We start from the raw sequence: 24,459 nt of genomic DNA, 5'->3' as shown, positions 1-24,459 counted from the left end.
ACACCATCTATTCAAATTGGAAATAAAAGAGGAGAGGAAAAAGATGTTGGTAAAGTCACTTTGTGATACTTCTTGTGATATTTTCAAATGTGGTCTCAAGGAAACTGATCTCATTAGGTTGGTTAATTATGGCTGGTCAATACATAAAAAGTTTTGCTCCAAAATCAGATCGCCGCCATTTGGAAAATGCATCACACCCCCCCAAAAAAATAAAAGTAAAACTTATGTAGGAATAGGGTGAAGAAATAAAATTGTATTGCGGGACTCTGGAGTACACAGAATAATGTACTACACGACTAACAAAACACGACTAATGCTTTGATGCAGGCAGCGTCAAATCTGGTATGGTGATGACCCAGAGACTTATAGAACCTCAGTGCGAAGATCATATCAACAGCCACAGGAGATCATATAATCAACCAATAGGGTCGCATCAATATAAGACCACAGGCATTTACAAACATGTCACAAGATACAATCAGAGCATCAAATCAAGCAAAAGAAGCAGAAATAAAATAAAAACGTGTAGAAAACAAGAAAGCGTAATATAGGCCAACATGGATTGTGACTGCGTATAGCGGCGTAACAAAACGCTGTATGCTGACCTACATATACTGTGCCGAGTTTACTTCATACTTTATACTTTATACTTTATACACGTTTATTTTATATTCTTTGCCCGTTCCAGTGTGAGAGAATTCCTTTACATCTGAAGAAGTGGAGCAATGGGAACAAAGTTCGCATCTATAAAAGCCATCAGGAGGAGTACACCAACCAAGTGGAAAGGCTAGGCGTAAGTGTCAAGCTCTATGTTTTATGGAGCGAGCCCTCCTAAGAGAGTACAGTGCAATGGCAGTTTGGCTACAATATCTTCTTATCTTCCTATCTCACATTGTAACACGTGCCAGGGTTAGGGTTAGGGTGCCATAGTTTTCAGATCAGATTCTTCACTCTGCCCGCCGGGGCTGAATATTCAGCGCCGGCAAAACAGGACGGGATAAAGGGGCGCCGTCTCTTTTTATTTTTTTGCAGGAGACTGGAGTCTGACACGCTGGCAGATAGGCTGTCAGTCGCTTTCCACTCAAAGTCAGCGTCTGAACTACAGTTTCTCCTCAACATTCTGCGCATAAAAATTGCCATGTATGAATGTTACGGATAAGACATTTCAAGTGATTACGGTCTAGTGTCTGCTTTGATGTGTTTCTGCTTAATGGCTTGTGAGAAACACTAGTGGTTAATTTGTTGTTCTGCTTGTCTTTAGTCAAATCCAAAAGGGTTATTTTATCACGAGTGTTCCATAGTAAAAGAACGGTAATCAGTTGTGGATCCAATATATTTTACAAAGTCACATGAAACCTGAGGAATATCATCTATGTATCTATGTATCTCTTCCAAAGAGATGATTGATTGATTGGTTGATTGATTCATTGATTCATTGATTCATTGATTCATTGATTGATTGATTCATTCATTCATTCATTCATTCATTTATTCATTCATTTATTTATTTTTGGTGGGGGAAGGGGGTATTGCACTGGACACATTATGAATGAGTATGTGTTTTTTCCCAATACCTCATCATCACCTACAGGCATGCACAAAACAACTTCCATATCAATGTCCCTTTTTGAGGAAAATAGGAGGCAGCATCCTGAAAGTAGTTGGTTGGTGGTGAAGATCAGTTCAGTGAAACTCTTTTGGAGGGGGAGGGGGGGAGGGGGCGTGATAATAGTGTGACTTGTAATCCTCCTTTGTGTGGAATAGAGTTGTATAAACTGCATCTAAAAAAACCTCAGTATGAAGAAATTCCTTTTTGATTTCGGTCATCTCTTTTTGAAAGACTGGGTCATGTAAGCATTAACATTCTCCTTAAATTCATTTGCTGGGTCAGAACTTAGTATAACAATCTTGATCCAATCTTGAGATCTAAGCTTGTGTATGGTAGAAGTAAAACTCTTTGATGGGGGGGGAGTTGGTTGTGCCTTATTTAAATGAACAAAATGTGCCTCATCCATGTATGGATCTTTATAGTAAATAGGAGTAAAAAAGAAAAAAGGTAAATAAATAAATAACCTTTTTCTAAGACCAGACATATCAAATGAAAAATGTGGTCTTTCTCTCCCTCCCTCCCTCCCTCTCTCTCTCTCTCTCTCTCTCTCCCTCTCTCTCTCTCTCCTTGGCATGTGTGACTGGACTGTCCTTGTGTCCTTGGATGCAGTGGCCGCTTTGCCCAGTTGATGTGTATTTAATTTCTTCATTTTTCACTTTTCACTTCGGTTTTGACTCCAGAAAGTCAAAAGTGCACCAAGGTTGTGTGCAGTTTTACCCAGTGATACAGTGAGATGACATGGACACGATAATACAGATGAACTGCCTCTCTCCCCCTCCTCCCCCCCGCTATCCCCCAACACATTAGTGTGAAGAGTGAAGAAGGAAGACCGGTCTAATTTTTCAGTTTGGCTCTACTCTTCTCTGACACAGACATATAATACACACGCACACACACGCACGCACGCACACACACACACACACACACACACACACACACACACACACACACACACACACACACACACACACACCAATCATCTGTATGGATGCTCAGCAGTAGGAGTAGGGCTTGGTAACCTTCAGGATACAGTTTGATTCTGATGGGTTGCAGTTTGGATGTATTGATGCATTCATGTTAACTCGGGTTTTAGTTACACTAGGAAGCTCGTGCGCTATGCGCGCTCGCTTCCTACGGTGGAGACTCTGGAGATGATGCGCTATGGCTGCAGAGAAATCACCCGCTCCGTCGGCTCCCAAAATCGTAACTGAGAGACAGACAGACAGACACCGCCCACCCACCTAGGCGCCATCGTGCAACTGGGCGCCGTCGGCTCATACTACATCACAGTTGCACGAGTGACATCACTGATGACATCACAACTGCCTGAGTGACATCACAGTTGGGCGTTGCTCGAGTGACATCACTGATGACATCACAATTGCTCAAGTGACAACACTGATGACATCACAATCGTGACTGACACTGCCACAGACACCGCCACAGACATCACTTAGCCTTTTTAACTAAAAGATGCAAGCAATTTTAGATTTATTTATATTTGTCGCTTTGTATTCTGAAATTGCTACATGAATTATCATAATGGTTTAAGGGTAGAATTTACTGTTACTGTAATTTTTTGATAAAAGCACGTCATATGCAATAACAATAAACACATCTGTGTGCCCTAAGCATTACACTTTCATTATAATAATATCAACAGAGAGGACTAGATATTTAACATTCACATTTATTTTTTTGTTCTGAATAAACCCCTAAAACCAAAAAACAATGTTACATATGAACAAGTGCAAATGTAATTCTCTGCAGCTGAATTTGTTCAATATTAAGCCCCTTCCACTCCACCCCTCTTTTTTAGGGGGGGCATGAGATCTTAAGGGTGAGATAGCAAGTCAACAGTATTGAAGTGGTGCTCATCTGAAAGCTGGGAACCTGAAGATGAATTTGAGATGCAGCTCAGCACTGTGTCAAGTTTATCTCGTCATATGTAATAAACTTTGTGTTTTGATTAGGTGTATATTCAAATCTAAAAGATCTAACAATTTTTTACCACTCAGGAATTAATAAAAATGTTCAAAAATCCCTCCAAAATACCACATTGTTCACACATTGTGCCTGTTTGGTGGGAGGGGAACTGGGGGGAACAGCATGATCCTCCCACGTGCTACGTCCTGCCGGTGAAAAGTGGAAAAAAAGCGGCTGACGATCGCCCATGTATCAGAGGAAGCCAGATCAGCAGAGGGGGTGGAGCAACGACCGGGACAGCAGGGGGAATTGGCCAAGTACAATTTGGGAGAAAATGGGAGGGGGGGAAATGTTGGCTTTGGTCTGTTAACCCATTGATACTTGATGCAGCATTTGCGTGTATATCCCTCATTTGTGTGTGTATCCCTTCAAGACCGCAAACCACATGACGCGGTTCGCGGTCTTAAAGGGATACACACACAAATTCTGCATCAGGTATCAATGGGTTAACAAATGCCTTGTTGATGCTCTCAATAGTTTTGAATATCCAAAACTCATCAGGAAGGTGTGTGTGTGTGTGGCATTAAAAGATGTTTTGCCAAACAGCTGTTCTGGCCCCATTTGAAGTTACCACCGTGATCTCATAGCCTCTCTAACTGGCTTGATGCTTGCGATGGTGCTTGATGAGAGTGAATTGCATCATATAGCCTAGTCTTATTGCTGTAACACAATCTAAGCTATTGATATGTGGATTTAGAACATTGATTTGGAATCAAAAACAATAAAAATGCAATTTACTGCTGTATTGATTTTCTTTTTTTACCCAGCCCTAGAATGGCCCATCTGTTGTCTTCTATCACCAAAAGCGAGAAAACCAGAGCTTAGGAGTGTGGTGGGTGCTGCCCCACAGATGGAGACATATTTTCACCAGGCTGACATTATGGGTCACCACAGCAACAGTTCTCAGCAGGCCATGATAAAGTGCATTTTGATAAGCCAGCAGGAGGCGCCGAAAGCCCTTCATCTTGCTCTCGGTTCCCCTTGATACCAGGGCTAAAGCAGACACACTTATATAGATTAGTTGCCCTCCCTTCGTTTAGTCACTGCCTGCTATAGACAAAACGATTGTTTCTCCTTTCGCAGTCACATCCTTGGCTGTGTGTGTGTGTGTGTGTGTGTGTGTGTGTGTGTGTGTGTGTGTGTGTGTGTTACTGCGAAAACAGCTCGTCTCATTCCACACAACACAAATGAGTCATATATATTTATTTCCTCATTAAGAGGAGACAGTCGACTTGTTGTTTGCTTGTCTTACCTTGTCAGTTCACGCCTGTTGAAACAGCTGCCAAGGAGTCTTTCATTAGAAAATAATTCCACCTCACAATAAACATATTAAATTATCTTATCTTATCTTATCGTACCTCATCTGTTGGTTTCGCTCCAGACACGCTGACTCATCCATAGTTTGTCATGTGCCGGGAGTTGAGTTGAAATAGACGAAAAGAGCTAACCGCCTCCACAATCTTTGATAGCATTGCTAATATCTATAGGCTCCCATCTTCTCTCAGTTTCCCCATCTGCTTTAGGTAGGCTAATTACAGTCATCTACAACTTTTCCATTTAAATAAAAGCCCGTTTTGCAACTCTCCTCTGCAGATTGATGCCGTCAGTGATCCTATGCCCCCAGTTCATGAAAGCAGTTACATTTGCTGTTCTAAACACCTGCTGCTGGTCAGGACTTTACCAGGAAAAAGCCTCTGCTGCACAGAACGTCATGCTTTTACATTTAGCAAAGGAAAAGAAAGTTTGTTCAGAATAAATAGAAGAAAAGGTGGGTGAGCAGCGATAGCCAGACAAAAAAGACCCGTATCTACAGTACAGAAACTCAAACTGCATCAAGAGAAAATTCCAAGGAAAAAACTGAAGCTCAGAGGATACAAGACAATACAATACAATACAATACAATACAATACAATACAATACAAGACAATACAATACAATACAATACCATCATTTGTTGCTATGGCTACCATGCTTTCCACCATATCAGATATCATTTGATATATTGCATCCTAATTATTATATCTTTTCATCCGAATTAGGGTTACCCAATATCTAGTCTCGCTTGTCAGACTATCTCCATTTCACACTGTAGCAGTCCAGGAGAGAGTCTGGCTGCTCTTACTCTCACACTATAGCGGGGAAAAGGCTCTGTTATCTTTACAACCATCCACCCAAAGTACCAAGCAGGCCTGCTTTGTTGCAACAATCTTCATCAAAACTTGCCATTGTCCAGCATGTAGGAGGCTAGTGACACGCAGGGAGCAGCCTGCTTCCAGTGAGTCAGACTAACCCATATCTGATATTGGCCTTTCAATAAAAACTAGGCATCTCGCCCGCTTGATTCTTAGGTTCACCCACTGAGCGGCCACGCCCGCCCTGCAGCTCGCATACGCAGCTCGGCTGCTGCGCGGCCTCGCCCGTAACTCGGCTGCTGCGTGGCCTCGCCTGCCCTATTGGCGCGCGTGCAATGTCTCCCTCTCTCTCCTTCTGTCTCTCTCCCCCTCTCTCTCTCCCTCAGTCTCTTCCCCCCCTCTCTCTCTCCCTCTCATCTCTCTCCCTCAGTCTCTCCTCTTCTCTCCCTCAGTCTCTCGCCCTCTCTCCCTCTCCCTCAGTCTCTCTTGTGTGTGTGTGTGTGTGTGTGTGTGTGTGTGTGTGTGTGTGTGTGTGTGTGTGTGTCACTGAAGGTAATTAGGGCAGGTAGGGAAGGTAATTAGGGCAATTAGGGCAATTACCTAATTAAAAAATCTGGCTCCGTCAGGTCACCCACACAGGTGCTCTTTACACCCCCTGAAAGTTCAGCCCGATCGCACGTAAAACGGCATAGCTGTGGCCGGACAAAATTCTTGAAACAGAGGCCGGACAAACAGAGTCCACATTGACAAATGGCCATGCCTGTCTACTGCTGTTATTATGAAGGTGAGGATAGGAGGTTTTGTAAAACACGCAGTGGAACCTGCTTCACTCTGCCTTGAGGAGCTGCTGAACCAGACCCACCTAAAAAAATAATTTTCTTTGGTTTTCAGTGACTTTTCTGAGTCATTGTCACATGATCTAGGCAAAATAACATGCTGGGGGAATACAAAATCTTTGTATTTTGGAAGATGTATTTATGTTTTGTCATGAAAAAGGTAAAAATGTTCAGCAAGACACAGATAATGCATTTTAAACACATATTTGTTATTTAGAATGGGGGGTTGTGGGGGTTGTTTTAATGTTATTTGGGGGTTGTTTTAATATTATGCCAGTAGTAGTGGAGAAAACGAAACCTAAATTAACTTGACTGGCTTTTCCCATTGAACTCCTACTGGAAGTCTTAGGAGCTCAATGCAAATTATTTTATTAATTTGCACACGGAGAGGACTCAAAGTTGCCTGCATAGCTCTTTATAGCTACCTTTCAAAGTAGGCCTGCATGCCAGATGTTCCACCCTCCACTTCACAATTCAGTTTTGTGTTTTGTTGGTAATAAAAATGACAAAACATGACAAAACAGTTTTCTTTATCGTAGTTCACATTTCATAAATACAACAAAACACAATATTATTGTATGGTTAAAATACCAAAGAATCAAAAGTAGGCCACTGCAGATACATCTTGGTGCTCTCCAAGGTGCTGCTGATAACTCTCATTTGCACTTGGATGCAGATATGACCGTCTCTGTAGACATGGTCGCTCTTAGGTACTGGCTGAAATTATGTCATTATGTTGTAGTCTCAGTAGAAAAGGCCGTGCTCGTATGTTTTGAGATGTGGGAGCTGCTGTCAGTAAGTCACGTCGAAGAGATGGTAACAGTGTGGATGTGGGAGCTGCTGTCAGTAAGTCACGTCAAAGAGATGGTAACAGTGTGGATGTGGGAGCTGCTGTCAGTAAGTCACGTCAAAGAGATGGTAACAGTGTGGATGTGGGAGCTGCTGTCAGTAAGTCACGTCAAAGAGATGGTAACAGTGTGGATGTGGGAGTTGCTGTCAGTAAGTCACATCAAAGAGATGGTAACAGTGTGGATGTGGGAGCTGCTGTCAGTAAGTCACATCAAAGAGATGGTAACAGTGTTGATGTGGGAGCTGCTGTCAGTAAGTCACGTCAAAGAGATGGTAACAGTGTGGATGTGGGAGCTGCTGTCAATAAGTCACATCAAAGAGATGGTAACAGTGTTGATGTGGGAGCTGCTGTCAATAAGTCACATCAAAGAGATGGTAACAGTGTGGATGTGGGAGCTGCTGTCAATAAGTCACGTCAAAGAGATGGTAACAGTGTGGATGTGGGAGCTGCTGTCAATAAGTCACATCAAAAGATGGTAACAGTGTGGATGTGGGAGCTGCTGTCAATAAGTCACGTCAAAGAGATGGTAACAGTGTGGATGTGGGAGCTGCTGTCAATAAGTCACATCAAAGAGATGGTAACAGTGTGGATGTGGGAGCTGCTGTCAGTAAGTCACATCAAAGAGATGGTAACAGTGTGGATGTGGGAGCTGCTGTCAATAAGTCACATCAAAGAGATGGTAACAGTGTGGATGTGGGAGCTGCTGTCAGTAAGTCACATCAAAGAGATGGTAACAGTGTGGATGTGGGAGCTGCTGTCAGTAAGTCACATCAAAGAGATGGTAACAGTGTGGATGTGGGAGCTGCTGTCAGTAAGTCACATCAAAGAGATGGTAACAGTGTGGATGTGGGAGCTGCTGTCAGTAAGTCACATCAAAGAGATGGTAACAGTGTGGATGTGGGAGCTGCTGTCAATAAGTCACATCAAAGAGATGGTAACAGTGTGGATGTGGGAGCTGCTGTCAGTAAGTCACGTCAAAGAGATGGTAACAGTGTGGATGTGGGAGCTGCTGTCAGTAAGTCACGTCAAAGAGATGGTAACAGTGTGGATGTGGGAGCTGCTGTCAGTAAGTCACGTCAAAGAGATGGTAACAGTGTGGATGTGGGAGTTGCTGTCAGTAAGTCACATCAAAGAGATGGTAACAGTGTGGATGTGGGAGCTGCTGTCAGTAAGTCACATCAAAGAGATGGTAACAGTGTTGATGTGGGAGCTGCTGTCAGTAAGTCACGTCAAAGAGATGGTAACAGTGTGGATGTGGGAGCTGCTGTCAATAAGTCACATCAAAGAGATGGTAACAGTGTTGATGTGGGAGCTGCTGTCAATAAGTCACATCAAAGAGATGGTAACAGTGTGGATGTGGGAGCTGCTGTCAATAAGTCACGTCAAAGAGATGGTAACAGTGTGGATGTGGGAGCTGCTGTCAATAAGTCACATCAAAGAGATGGTAACAGTGTGGATGTGGGAGCTGCTGTCAATAAGTCACGTCAAAGAGATGGTAACAGTGTGGATGTGGGAGCTGCTGTCAATAAGTCACATCAAAGAGATGGTAACAGTGTGGATGTGGGAGCTGCTGTCAATAAGTCACATCAAAGAGATGGTAACAGTGTGGATGTGGGAGCTGCTGTCAGTAAGTCACATCAAAGAGATGGTAACAGTGTGGATGTGGGAGCTGCTGTCAATAAGTCACATCAAAGAGATGGTAACAGTGTGGATGTGGGAGCTGCTGTCAGTAAGTCACATCAAAGAGATGGTAACAGTGTGGATGTGGGAGCTGCTGTCAGTAAGTCACATCAAAGAGATGGTAACAGTGTGGATGTGGGAGCTGCTGTCAGTAAGTCACATCAAAGAGATGGTAACAGTGTGGATGTGGGAGCTGCTGTCAATAAGTCACATCAAAGAGATGGTAACAGTGTGGATGTGGGAGCTGCTGTCAGTAAGTCACATCAAAGAGATGGTAACAGTGTGGATGTGGGAGCTGCTGTCAATAAGTCACGTCAAAGAGATGGTAACAGTGTGGATGTGGGAGCTGCTGTCAATAAGTCACATCAAAGAGATGGTAAAGGGGCGTTCACACCGACCTATTAAAGTTTGTTGCTGGCGTCGAGTTTACATACAAAGTCAATGCAAACGAGCGATTGAGCATATATTCGCCTGGGAGAATAATCGCTGGGCGTCCGAGCGGCAGAGACAGAGCGACAGAGCGAAAATACGCTCGTCGCTCAAGATGAAATATTCCAACTCGAGCGAAAATACGCTGGCATCAGTCGCTCGCTGTTCAATGCTGATTGGCTGCCGTGTGAGAGCGAGTCAAGGATCACACTGGCTTGGAACAAACCGCTGGTTTATTGTGTGGAAACAAACCGCATTGACAGGCTGACAGCTGACATGAAGTGAAGTCTGTACTACCGGTATGCAGCTCGCATTAGGAGCACGCTGATAGGCTTAGCTTGTAAACAATGACGGTGGCTCGTAGTGGACAAACAGCATGACATTGCGTAACGTTATATCCCCCACATGTCCGTCATTTCGTGTGCCTGTTGATGAGCGATTTAAACAGAGCGACAGAGCGATTCCAAAGGGTTGACTTGAGCGACAGAGCGAAAAATAAATATCTCGGTGTGAACGCTCCTTAACAGTGTTGATGTGGGAGCTGCTGTCAGTAAGTCACGTCAAAGAGATGGTAACAGTGTTGCCAAGGGATCACTGGGAAATGCAGTGCAAACATCAAAGCAATGAAAGAAAGAATTGAACATAAGAATTTCTGATTATCACTTCAACTTGCCTTATTGCTTTATTGGGCTTCAATTGCTTTATATCTTATGTATATTATTTTCTTTGAATCTGTCTGACAGTCTCATAGAAAAACATTACATCTAATAAAAGCTTGAGAATAAATATGAATGAACTAAATGAATGATATGAACTAAAGCTTCACTTCCCACTGACTGTAGTTTGGCACGCAAGTCTGCAGTTTAGGCATTTACAACACAATGTGACAAAATATAATGCTAAAAAGTTGAAATATACACGTTGAAGGTGATGCTTATCATTATATTATTATACCCACAACGGTTGTGTGCCATTTTCCACTTTTAATTAGGACATGGATGTGGCACTTGTGTTGTTATGGTGATGTGTTAATGGCATTCCCTTTGCCATGCTGAGATTATTATAGCAGATATCATAGCTGGATTTAAAAAAAAAGCCATTGTCATGCCATGCCCTTCAGGTCATCCAGTGTTCTAGATCAGTGGTTCTCAACCTGTGTTACAGGTCCCACCTGATGTGGTACGTGGGGCTCCCTCTCTCTCATACTTTCATATGGTGGTAACTTCTGAGGCGGTACTTGGTGTAAAAAGGTTGAGAACCACTGTTCTCGTGGGGTCTGGGGACCCCCCAAGGGTCCTTTGCGTCGTTGCAGAAAATTGATGCATTATTGTTATTAAATGTCACCATTATTTCATTTACAAGAACATAACACAGAAGAATGAGTATTTTGTTCATAGTTTCTCGTTATCCCCTCTACCTACTGTACAAAATAGATAGTCATGGAGTTCTTGACAAACTCATATCTAACAATAAAAAATATTCTCAGATTTTGGGTCTGACAGGAAAAATCAAATGGTGAGGTCTGTGGCTTATGGGGGTTATGTGCGCATAATTAGTGACACTGAGCAGAAATATCAAAGATGTCATGTTGACTATAATTTCTTATCTCTTTCTGTGTTGTTTCAGGAAACCCTCTGCTCATTAGCTCCTCCTTGCAGCCAGACCTGACAGTGTCACGGACCTACACCAGCCCCATGTGTTTTCAGGACTCCATTGATAAGGAGCTGATGGCTGAGCGATCCCTCCTTGACCCCTTGCCTGACCTCAAGGTCAAAGGTCAGAAAACAGAGCTGCAATAACAGTCCACATCCAATTTGATGTGACATTTTGTATGTGTGTGTCGGCACATTAGTGATGCGTGGGTCAGCTGTGGAGCGACCTGAACCAGCCTGCAGAATTTAACCCGCCAAAGCCCGGCCCGCGTTTCACTACAGTAATATCCAACCCACTATCAAAAAGGCTATACCAGGCTAGGCTACTGGATTGGGTATTTGTTTCTTTTCTTTTCTTTAGGCCTATTTATTGTTGAAACACAGAAAAGTCTATAGACAGTTTGCACGGAATTGTCAGTCCTGTCCTATTGTACTAGCAAACACTGCAACAGGAAGTGAGCTGGGGTTCAGTTTAGAACGTTTATGTTGTCAAGTTAAAACCATCTATTGGTCAGTTGTGTGTGTTTTACAGAACACGATGAGATGCTCATTTGACAGACTACTAGAAGAAAGGGCAGTGTTCAAACTTTTAAATTATGACTGTATTTTGTATATGTGCAAATAAACATAAAGTCCAATGTCTGAACAGCAAGCGGCTGGGTTGGCAGACAGTCGGTCTGAAGGTAAATTATCCAAAAGAAAGCACTGTAGCCTTATTAGCTTACTAGGATTTAGCATAAGATTTATATACTGAACATTAAAAATATATACAGTATATATTTTTCTCACCTGTGGGTGCCATGGGTAAACCCATGGGCCCCAAGAACTTTGAATCAACCTGCGCATCACTACGTCACATAATTCTATTGCTTTTGGAGTTGTTGTTGAGTAATGGCATTTTCCTATCAACATTCCTCTCTGCGTCACGTTACGGTCTGAGTAAGCCATTTGTTTATCTACAACCAGGTCAATGTTCCTTCATGGTATCTCTAGGGGTGGCAGAGAGGGCGGAGTACCATGTCATGTCCCACCCTCAGACCTTCCCGAGGGGCGTGGCTCCAGACTACAGCGGGGTGGCAGTGGACGCCACGCTGGGCCGCCGGGAGAAGGGCCTCTTCATCAGCCAAGCCCCCCTGACCCCCAGCAGGCCTCCCCACAAAACTACAGGCGTGTTTGGCCACGCAGGAGGCAGGCTGGTGGCGCCCAACACAGGTGAGGCCGCCATCATTAACTTGAGCATTTTAAAGCAGATACAATGTGTGCGTGCGTGCGTGCCTACCTTTTTTACATCAAAATGATTGCTTATGCGGGTTTTTTAAATACAGGAAAACAGTGTGTGTTAAACGCAAAAAACACTTTCAGATTGCCTCCCGACCCGTTTAAGCCCCAGAGCGTGCGTTTCAGCAGACGCACACGCAGACAATACATTATACATTCCTGAAGACAAGTTCATAAAATCCACCACGAACCACGAATGTTGAATTGATATATTTCAACCCATTTGGCTGGGGATGTGCTCAACTACAGACAACACCGCTACAAACTGAACAGTTTAGTTGAGCAGTGTCAAGTCAGCCAGAATAAAACAGAAACTTCCTATTAGAACCTTCAAAATAATGGCATTTAAATAAAAGTAAAAGCCTTACTGATGCATATTGCAACGTTTTAAGCCAGACTGTTCTGTACACACAGCAGCAAACGTACGTAGCTTAATGTTTTTTTGTTTGTTTTTTACTCAGTAATGAATCAATGCTTTTATTTTGAAGGTAAAGTCACCTAGCTTCCGGCATTGTTCTGTCTTGAGGAGAGGAGTGCTTTAATGTACGCTTCTTCTCCCCCCCTTTTCTTCTTCTTCTTCTGTTGGCAGAATTCTGTCAGTTGTGTTTCGTTGCACACAAAGACTTTGTGTGCAGATTTTAAAGTAATTAACCGTTAAGAAAGTACATTTCCAGCCTGTGGAAAGCAAGTCCGCTCTCAAGGTGCGGAAAAATAATGTGCTATTTATATCGCTTCCAGATCAGAGCGGAGCCGATAAAAAGCTGTGCTACTGCAGAGCCGTTTGACCCGTTACTAAACTGACCCTTGTACCTTTTAGACCAAAGAAAAAGCCCGTAGTTTGTGGATATTAGTGGGGGGGGTTTGGGCCAATCTAAAGGGGGCTTAAGACAGGGTCCTTGAAATCCTTTCTTTGTGCAAGAATAGAAACAACTCTTATACAAAAAATGGAACTTCTTTTGACATGTTTTTTTATCTACGTTAGTAAATAGGCTACATTCAGCTGTCTGCGTGTCTCCCGCCATCTGTGCGTCCCTGTTTCATGCACTGTTTCACCCAAACTCTTTTTTAATCGTTGTCTGCAAGCTTCTGTAAAGCCTCCTAGTTCCCATTATAAAAATCCTCAGTGTTTGGAACAAACCTTGATTCGTATCTCAAACTATGCTGTGTTGGGTCCTTGAATTTGATGTTTAAGAAGGTAAGGTAAGCTAACATGCAGACAGAGTTTGTGTGTTTTTGACAAAGACACTGTTGGCAGCATTGATTTATAAGGCCTTCGGAACTTGCTTCCTTTATTTCTCTGGCTGTCACCTCCAGTAAGGAGACCTGACAGCAGAGCAGGTGTGTGTGTGTGTGTGTGTGTGTGTGTGTGTGTGTGTGTGTGTGTGTGTCTGTGTCTGTGTGTGTGTGTGTGTGCGTGCGTGCGTGCGTGTGCGCGTGCGTGCGTGTGTGTAGGTGTGCGTGTTTGTGTGTGTGTGTGTGTGTGTGTGTGCGTGCGTGCGTGCGTGTGTGTAGGTGTGCGTGTTTGTGTGTGTGTGTGTGTGTGTGTGTGTGTGTGTGTGTGTGTGCGTGCGTGTGTGCGTGCGTGTGTGCGTGCGTGTGTGCGTGCATGTGTGTGTGTAGGTGTGCATGTGTGTGTGTGTGCACGTGCACGTTTGTATGCCTGCTTGGCTGTATGTGCTGATCAGCCTCTGCACTCTTCTCTGCAGGCATCAGTCTGTTGGTCCCACATGGGGGGATTGCTGAAGACACGACGTGGGAGATGTACATGATCATCAACCAGGAGGACAGCAGGTGAGGGGCTGAGCTGCTGCTCTCCTTGACTCCTTCAACCTGCCGCACTGCATCCTCTCATCTCTCCTCTACCGCATCATCTCCTCCCCCTCTTTGCCCCGACACACAGTGTGAACCTGCGAGTGAGATCGGATGCTAAATGGCAAATTAAAACCCTGGGAACTTGGTGAGCTAGTCGTGTGTTAATCTTGTCTAATATCTCCATTGTTGAATGGAGCAGACTTTGACCATATCTGATAATGCTATCGACATCTGCAGCATCGTAGTGGGATCTGATATACTGCTCTGATCACAAATGAGGGTAGGAGTGAGGCAAAGTGCGCATTGGACAGGAAGATATGATTCTATTTGAGAAAATATCATATGTCTCCTTTAAGTTTAGGGGGAAAGGGGTGGGGGGGGCTCTGTTTAAAATATCACCCTCTCTTACTTGATTTGATTCTTCTAATGGACACATTTATTTATTTATTTTTAGATTAACCTTATCATTTTCACGTTATATTTTTATTTCTCTACGCTCTTTATTTTTTTTCTATTTTATGTAAACAAAACCACTTTGAAGTGCCCCTCTGCTATACAAATAAACGTACCTTCCCTTGCCTTGTACATAAAGATACATACAGATTCTTCTGTCGTACAGATGCGCGCACGCACACACACATACGCACATACACACACACACACATACACGCGCACACACACATATGCACATTGCACACACATGCACACGCGCGCGCGCGCACACACACAGAATGATGCAAATACAGTGTGCCCAGCAGGGTGCTGTCGCTCATCTCGGAGACGCGACGGGGAGGACCTGATGTGTCACAAACAGGCGAGGCTGGCAGACTACAGATTGCAGCATGGCCCCGAGCAACTGCCTCGGCACAGACAGATACCGCACGGCGCACGCCATTCTGGGGCGCCTGTTTTGTGTCTGTAGACTTAACGATGACACCATCTCTCTTTATCACCACTGCTTCAAGTGGTGAGTATTGTGAAGTTTTTTGTGACGCCACGAGGACAGCGACTATCGATTTGCCCTTCAGTCAGATGGAACGTGATACGCGACAAAGAGAGTTTAGATGACTATTGCCTGCCAGTGAGAGCCCATTGCTGGAACTTTGCTGTCAGGATGTCCACAAAGCTATTACTCAAGGAGAAAATGGCATGATAGATAAGAACTGTTCCAGAAGGAATTTAATACTATTGACTTCTCCCCCAACAGAGCCTCAAAAGTTATCGCACAACTCGAAGTGAGTTTTTTTTTCACCTGTTCTTGATTTACAGCAGACAGAAATGGAACAGCGTGTCTGGGCACATCTGTGTGGTTAGGGTTAGGGCACATCTGTGTGGCGTAGAGGTAAAAGCACTCTCCTCCCAACGCAGAGACTCGGGTTCTCTTCCCGGTAGCGGTACCTGCGGCTTGGTCAGACGTTCCTACAGACACAATTGGCCGTGTCTGAGCGTGGGAAGCCGGTGGGGTGTGAGTCCTGGCTGCTGCACTAGTGCCTCCTCTGGTCGGTCGGGGGCCCCTGTTCGGCGGGGAGGGGAACTGGGGGAATAGCGCGATCCTCCCACGTGCTAAATCAACATGTCTGTATGGAAACCCTGCCAGCAGGTTATCGCCATGGTTACCCCACCTATGCCCCTCAAAGAAAAATGGATTCAAACGTGACATTTCTTCATCTGAAATTCAACCGCCACGTCTTCATCACACATGAGTTATTCCTCAGAGCTCAGTTATTGGACTGGTTGCATATTCCTCTAAAGACTCCCCCAATTTCAACCAAGCCCCTCCCCTCTAGCTTCCTGCTCTGCTCTGATAAGCCCCTCCCTTCTGGCGTCCTGCTCTCCTCCGATAAGCCTGGTGCTGTTTACTTCTCTGGCTGTCGTCTGAGGAGGCTGCAGGGCCCGGTCTGCACCGCTGAGCTGTCACTCAAAGTCTAGCTCCTGACAGCCGCGCAGACCCACGAACAAATTGGATCCTTTCTTCCCATTCAAACTTTAGGCCATCTACATAAGATGGCGCTTTCCCTGGCAAAGAATGGCGATCGATCAGCTCCGCCTGGCTTGGTTTCAGGTGTTCACGAGAGTTTCCGTCCTCCCTCTGGGCTTCACTAAGTTGTTTTGTGTCCATGATCCCCTCCTGCGGCTCAGCGGGGGGCCATGGGCGAGCCAGGGCATGAATCATGGCATACCTTGTTATCCTGTACAATGTGACACATCAAGTGAGTTGACTGGGATGGCTCAGCAAGTACTGTTGTCCTGCACCTTTTCAGCATACTTTGTTGCCTGGGTCCGGAACCTTTGAATCCACCCACTCCACCGGGTTGGCTGCGCACAGAGGGGGCCTGACTGACGATTAGCCAATCGACGCTAATAAACAGTGCAATGGCCCAACGGGCAGGTCTAACGCTGTGTTGTCAAGCTGAACAACAATGGCGGCGAGATAGACGCTGCTAACGAGGCTGTTTTAAATCGATTAAAAGTAATGACCTTGAAATCTGAACAGCACTTTGCTTTGAAGGCATTTATTCAAAGGGGAGATGGGTTTTTTTTTTGCATCCTATCCACTGGATTATATTCAGGCGGATATGTTGTTGGTCTCTCGTGTGATTGGTTAGGGAAAATCAAATCCCCCTCGTGGATTTCCCCCACGGTTAGCGTGGAGGCGATGTCAGCCTGAAGAAGGAAATGGAATGTAATGAGTTGACAATTCAGTGGGATATCAAGCTACATACTTTGCGATGAGGGAATTGTAGTTTAACGGGATAACCATGTAGCATAATTGATATTTTCCCTTTGGCCTCTCAGGATAACACTGAGGTTGTAACTCAGGAGCTGTCAGTCTCAGTGTGTGCAACACCTCAGAATATACTTTTTTTGTGTGAAAATAATGCTGTGACAGAGTGAGAAGTTGGGAACGGGCGGTTTTAACTTTGCTGCAGGCGGGAGCGGGCGGTCAAAAAATAAACTGCGGGTCCAGGGATTTCATTCTCTCCTCTTTTAGTAGTGATTCATCTTCTCGGACATAAAGGATCTTTGGGCAGTGCATGCCCCGCTGTAGGTGGAGTCCCACAGTCACACTGTAACAAGAGGAAGAAGCGGGGAAAACGACAGATCAGGGTCGCGTTCAGGCTTCGGGTATAAACATTTCTACTCACTATTTACAGGATCCCGCGGGACCCGATGCAAATCTAGCTGGTTTTAACTTTGCTGTGGGCAGGATTGGGCACGGTCGCCGGTCAATAACACACATATTCGGGCGGGAATGGTCAAATTCCCGGAATAGTCAAAATGTGTATGATTAAATGTGTTACACTGGATGCCATGTAAGTTAAGCAGTGTTAAGGGTAGTGACATTATTTTGGTAAGCACATGAGACACTGACATTTTGCACAGTGGTGGTCTAAAGGTTAGAGAAGCGAGCTTGTGACCGGAAGGTCATCGGTTCAATCCCCAGGACCGGCAGGATATACAGTATCTGAGTGGGGGAAGTGAAAAAGCACCACTTGCCCCTTCCTCATGACCACCACCAAGGGCGCCCTTGAGCAAGGCTCAGTGGTCTGTGTGTGTGTGTGTGTGTGTGTGTGTGTGTGTGTGTGTGTGTGTGTGTGTAGAATAGAATAGCCTTTATTGTCATTGCACAGTTCCCCATACAACGAAATTAAGAGTGCTTCAGCTGACAGTGCATTAAAATCAGACGTTAAAAAAAAACATGAAAAACATTTATGAAAAGCAAACATTAGAACAGATAAGGACACAGGACACCTAGACGGGGGGCAAAAAAAACAGAAACAAAACAATAATAAAATACTGCTGAGGTAGTGAAAGAATATTGCACGTTTTGATATATTGCACATGTTCAAGTATTGCACTGAGTGGGAGTTAACGGCTGCTGTTGTTGTTTAGAGTCCGGACGGCCCATGGAAAGAGGCTGTTTTTCAGTCTATTTGTTCGGCTCTTGATGCTCCTGTACCTCACCTGTGTGTGTGTGTGTGTGTGTGTGTGTGTGTGTGTGTGTGTGTGTGTGTGTGTGTGTGTGTGTGTGTGTGTGTGTGTGTGTGTGTGTGTGTGTGTGTGTGTGTGTGTGTGTGTGTGTGTGTGTGTGTGTGTGTGTGTGTGTGTGTGTGTGTGTGTGCGTGCGTGCGTGCGTGCGTGCGTGCCTGCGTGCGTGCGTGCGTGCGTGCGTGCGTGCGTGTGTGTGCGCGTGTGTGTGAATGTGAACAGAGCACTCCTGAAAAAGTGAGACTCCCCCTGTATAAATAAAGATAAAATAAGACTCCTTTATTATAGCAGTAATCATTCTCACTGAATGAATAAGCCCAATCTAGCATCTATACTTTTAACCTGCATAATCCTGCAGTGATAGCCCTTTGTTCTGCAAGCCACAATCACAGTATACTAAAGAAACGTCTTGAATCTTTGCTGGCTACTTAATGAGCAGAGTCTCAGGCAGCAGATAACCTTGGCTTCCTCTGATGCCTGTGGCTGATGAGCTGCAGGGCCTCACTGCTGTCTGGATGTGTTGCTTTGTTTTTAGACAGAGGATCATAACCTCTGTTAATTTGTTAGTGCTGATTGGTTCCAACAGAGAACAAAGTTTGACACAACAATAGACTTCGGAAACGATTTAATTAACAGGAGCGGAACAACTTCAACCGCACACTGTGCTGTGTCGGAGTGCTACCCCCTCAGGACGCGCGCACACACACACACACACACACACACACACACACACACACACAGACGCACGCACACACACACACACACACACACACACACAGACGCACACACACACACACACACACACACACCTACACATTGATTGGTCAAAGGCACATGCTGATAATTGCTATAAAACATGACCAGACATGCTTTCCTATGCCAACTCTTGTGGGTTACTAAGGAGCTAGTTAGTCTTCTTTCCTGTTTTGTTTTGTTGTTTTCTTTCCTGTTTGTTTTGTTTTGTTTTGTTGTTTTTCTTTCATGTCTGTTTTTTTTAATTTTGCGTATTAATGCTTCTGTGTATTGGATCTTTATTAGCTGAGGTTCGGGAGCAGGACCACACCTCAATCACTCCCCTTCCTCTTGTTTCCCTTCATCCATGGCAGCCTCCTCTTCATCATTCATACCTGCTAAATAAACAGCCTCATTGGCATTCAGTGGAGGGTGTGGTCGTCGGCTGGTGAATGCTACCTTCAGACAGTGCACTGGGCTGGTGAATGCTACCTTCAGACAGTGCACTGGGCACGTTGCTAGATTTTAGAAACGACTACCTTGAACAGTGCAGTCTCACACCATATTGCATCGCCATCATACCTAATAATCACAATCAAATCCACTGGGGAATCATTTCTATTTTGAAATAGCACAACCTCATATAAATGTAAATGTGCGCAAACTGTACTGTAGGCATGGAGTCAAGTGGTAGCCTACATACAATTATTTTAGGCATTATGTCAACAGGCTAGGGCTGGGCAATAATTCGTGATTCATCATCTTTCTTATCGTGATGATAGGATATCGTGACACACAATTCTGCTGTTTAAATTGATGATAACAAGCAAATGTTTACAAACTTTACTTGACAAAATGAAGCATGCATTTTTTTAAAGGAATATTAGGCCTTCTGTATTTGAAATTTGTTTGACATTACACCTAATTATTCCACTCGGCTAAACTGGATTTAAATTTGAACAAGATTTTGCATGTGTGAGCCATATCATGAATCGTGATACTGTATTGACTTTTTTTTTGGTGATTATCGTGATGTTGATTTCAACCATATCGCTCAGCCCTACAACAGGCAAAATGTAATTACACTGTATCAAAATCAGACTCCCCATACACGATTTATTCTTAGATTGGCCAACTTATCAACACGGAGTCGTTTCTGTGTGTGCAGATGGGTGTTTGTGTGGGTGCTGCAGATGCTTTTGTGATGCCACTGGGTCTACATGTCGGGTTTGTTTCCGTTAATGCTGCTGAGAAATATCCTAGCTGGTCCAGTGACAGCCGGGCCAATATGGTGTCCTCTGTGTGTGTGTGAGGTGTCTGGCCCGGGCCAGCTGCATGACGGATGGTGGTCCCATCGATTGCTCCCGGTCTTCAGGGCTTCCAGCCAAGATTGGGCCCGTGGCCAAGAGCAGCTCGGTCCAGCTAATCTGTCACCGGGCCGGCCAAAGCAGGCTTCATAAGCCCCATCGACCCACGCAGCTTACACGCTGTGTGCTAGCGCCTGTCCTCCCCAGCACCACTGTCCATTAGTCTTAGTTCTTTAATCTGCCTCTATGTGTGTCTGTGTCAACTGGGCAGGGATTGATTCATGGTGAGTATCCAGAGGCAAGCTGCACAATATCTGAATACGTTTCCTCCATAGTGTTTCGACACAGGCCCAGTTACTCCTTGCTAGTGACGTTCTTACTTCAATTGCAATTATTACAACTAGTGCAGTGCCTGTTCCCCTCCCTGCGTCCCCCCCCCATTCACACATCATCTCTCCCATTCTTGCCCCCCCACCCCCGCCACCCTCCCCCTGCTTGAAATTCAACACTGTACTTTCTCAGGTCCCCAGCTAAATAAGCCCCCCCCCCCCACACACACACACACAGTTTGAAGTCGATCGGACGAGTGGTTCTTGAGATAATTTACAAACACATTTTTGACACTATAATGAGATATTTTGTCCCTCAGTGCTGATGTCTTTGTACTGTATCCTTCTGTGTGCAGTACTGTGTCAGAAGATGGGCAAGAAATCCTTTTGAGCCCAGAGGTCACGTACGGCCCACCAGGCCTGGACCTGTCCTGCCCCATAGCCATGACCATCGCCCATTGTGCCGAGGCTGCAGCTGGTGACTGGACCATCCGGCTAAAGAGACACACGCCGGACAACAAGTGGGAGGTCGGCCATTTCTATTGAACTTCATTTAATTCCATCAATATTTTCCAGGTCCAAATGCTCCGCCCTTAACACTCAGTATGTTGACATGTCCAAACTAAACACCACCGTCACCAACACAAATAATGCCACCGCAATCTGAAAAGGAAAATGACTTTGGATGAAAATGTTCATCTTGCAGAGTTTGCATGCAGGCACATTTGTGAGCGTTGGCAGCTTTTGTGCATCTGGCGTAGAAGTCATGCTTTCAGGCTCTACCCCACGCTGTTACACGCCCGAGAGAAATGTCACACCGAATGCAAATGATAGCTATTAGCCATAAAAGCATCAGTACACTTCAATGATAATCGCATTTTATCAAATTACTCTATCGTGTATCTGTGAATTCTGTTTGCAGAACCGACTGCAGCTGTTCAGCTTGTTAAAAATTGACTACAATCACACCATTTGTGTTGCTAGGAGAGAGAGAAAACAAGGCATGCATGGACATATAATATATGGCTATTTGTAGGCCGAACTATATCTGAATTTTAAATTTGTCAATAAATTGTGTAGAACTGTGATATAGGGTTATTATATCACTTCTGGATCTGTGAACTTGACACATGGTGTGAGTTTAATACCCTAGATATGGACATGAATAAAGACATATCATCTGACATTCACATATAATTGTATCTTCTTTATGATAGTGATTAATCCTTGGTACATTCAGCTTGTGAATAAGGAGCAGATTGACAATACGTTGAATGAGGGATGACAGAATAGGGTTTTATGTCTCAGTGAATCCCACACATTCTAATTCAGCAAATATATTCACCACTGGATGTTATCATTATTATTATCTTCAGGGGCGGCTTTAGCTCAGGAGGTAGAGCGGGTCGGCCAATGACGCAAGGGTTGGCGGTTCGATCCCCGCTCCCTCCCAGCTGCTGTCGTTGTGTCCTTGGGCAAGACACTTAACCCTCCTTGCTCCCGATGGTGTGTAGGCACCCTGCGTGGCAGCCTGCCGCCATCGGTGTATGAATGGGTGAATGTAGACTACCTACTGATTGTAAAGCGCTTTGGATAAAAGCGCTATATAAATGCAGGGCATTTACCATTTACCATCTTCAGCATTATGAGAAAGCCAAAACATCATTTTGTTTTTGGGCTATTTTAATATCTATGTCATGTCACCATGCCCATATATCTCCTTGTCATCATATTGCTACAAGATTGCCGAAAATAGGTTTAACAGAAAATACAATCCCTATTCACAGCTCAACTGGCGTAAGCAGATCATTACAGTAAAGCAATAAGCCCCAAGAGGTTGTGATATAAAGTGATTTTACAACAGCTAATGGGTGTTTTAAGGCACGGCACGGAAAATTGTGCAATTTTGACTCCAGTATGACTCCTCAATGCAGGCTGAACAACAAATAAGAAATAGGCTATTGTACTTTTTGGCCAGTGCACACAGGGCGCCGGCCCTATAACAGAGTTTGCCCACCCCAATTTGCACACCAATTTGTAAGCCGATTTGGTCCCACTTTGCCACTTTGCTTAGCTGTAGCTCAGAAACCATAAGACTTGCCGCTACCGAACTTGGTAGGTAGGTTCACAGTCACCTTTTGCTATGGGTGAAAAAATTACACTAGTTGACCACTAAGTGGCGCTATAACAGCCCTCTTTACATTTTGGTCCATAACTTTTGAACCGTAGCATCTACAATCAAAATTATTTTTTCTCCTGGATTCCTTGGGTCATTCCGCATCTGCTGATATAGGCCACACCCACTTCTGTCTAACTAGATTTTCCATCATTTTGAATCCAAAATTGTCACTATTTCTCCTTAGAATTTAGTCCAATCTTCACCAGACCACATCACACAGCGTGTGTGGACTGTGACCACATCACACAGCGTGTGTGGACTGTGACCACATCACACAGCGTGTGTGGACTGTCCTGCACAAAACTTATTTCGCTGTTTTTTTAAATACTTTTTTGAAAGATGTAATTAGAAGAACAATAGAAGTTGAAGAAAAGGCACCATGAGGCTATACAGAGGAGTGGGGTCCTTTTAATGCGACAAATACACATCTTTTAGAATTTTACAATAAATACACGTGTGTGTGTGTGTGTGTGTGTGTGTGTGTGTGTGTGTGTGTGTGTGTGTGTGTGTGTGTGTGTGTGTGTGCGCGTGCGCGCACACACACACACACACACACACACATGAATGTATTATAATACATAATAAAAAAAAATAAAAAATAAAAATGTTTTATTAAATGCAAGTAAATAATTATATAATTATTTTAGGGCTTTTTGACCATACTGATTTTCCATTATATCCTTCATACTGTAGTTTTGCCACCGACAGCCCTCCGCATTAACAATGTCGCTGCCTGCTACAAACAACAGGCTCGTCAACGCTTTTCCGCGCTGGCCATGCGCTAGGTTTCCACCTAGCCACAAAGTAGTCATGCTTTTCCTATGATGGCTGCCGTGAGATTTTTTTCTCTCGCACCTCGCTCTTTCAATAAAATAACACCTCGCTAAAGTCCTTCACCCCTGCCCTGTAGAGCCACTTCACGCTCTCAGAGAGACTTGTTCAAAGTCACATCTGACATCAATCCAAGCTCCCTCTATCCATTTTCCTTGTGCCTTCCCAGAGGAGCAGACGTATCCGAGATGCTCTTTCAATGTTGAACTAACCTCATCAAAAGGCTTCGGTGACCTCACCGAGGCACGGTGACCTCACCGGGGCACGGTGACCTCGGGAGCCGCGGCGTTTTGGTGACTGCGGCGAGCCCCGTGACTCTCCCCCTACGGCCCGGCCCTTTTCACTCCGCGTGACATTTACACAGCGTGCAATTTGCTAGCGGCGACGTGTGGCACAAAAGGGAGCTATCAAAAGAGCCGCCGTCGCTGATGTGTGCTATATGCCGTCAGAAAGGGGGAGAACAGGAGAAAGTAGTCCTCAAAGGAGGGGGGGAGACACAGAGGGAGGGGGGGGGGAGAGAAGGAGATGTCCCTCAAGAAAGAGCAACGTTGTGACCCGTCTCTGTCACTGTGAAATAATGAGGCCTTTATCTCACGCAAAACGCCTCGTCAAATCCCCATCTCTGGAATTAGTGACATTACAGGAGGTGGGAGTCTCCCTCTGTTCTTAGTCTCTCTCCCTCCCTCTCTCTCTCTCTCTCTCTCTCTCTCTCTCTCTCTCCCTCCCTCCCTCTCTCTCTCTCTCTCTCTCTCTCTCTCTCCCTCCCTCCCTCTCTCTCTCTCTCTCTCTCTCTCCCTCCCTCTCTCTCTCTCCCTCCCTCTCTCTCT

At 44.7% G+C, this 24,459-nt stretch overlaps 1 protein-coding gene across 1 annotated transcript in view; it reads left to right on the top strand.

Moving 5' to 3' along the window:
- Positions 1–24,459, top strand: part of LOC310780535 (netrin receptor UNC5D-like) — a gene marked incomplete at both ends in the record, with an annotated part of 358,699 nt that overhangs the window by 314,431 nt on the left and 19,809 nt on the right. Inside the window, 4 exons of the mRNA XM_083641100.1 lie at positions 11,149–11,298; positions 12,168–12,386; positions 14,159–14,243; positions 20,979–21,150. Coding sequence (XP_083497226.1) covers positions 11,149–11,298; positions 12,168–12,386; positions 14,159–14,243; positions 20,979–21,150 — 626 coding nt within the window. The remainder of the gene's footprint in view (positions 1–11,148; positions 11,299–12,167; positions 12,387–14,158; positions 14,244–20,978; positions 21,151–24,459) is intronic.

The sequence above is a fragment of the Poromitra crassiceps genome (genome assembly GCF_964638095.1).
Source record: "Poromitra crassiceps genome assembly, chromosome: 8".
In the NCBI taxonomy this organism is placed as follows: Eukaryota; Metazoa; Chordata; class Actinopteri; order Beryciformes; family Melamphaidae; genus Poromitra; species Poromitra crassiceps.
This window is presented reverse-complemented; position numbering and strand designations above follow the sequence as displayed.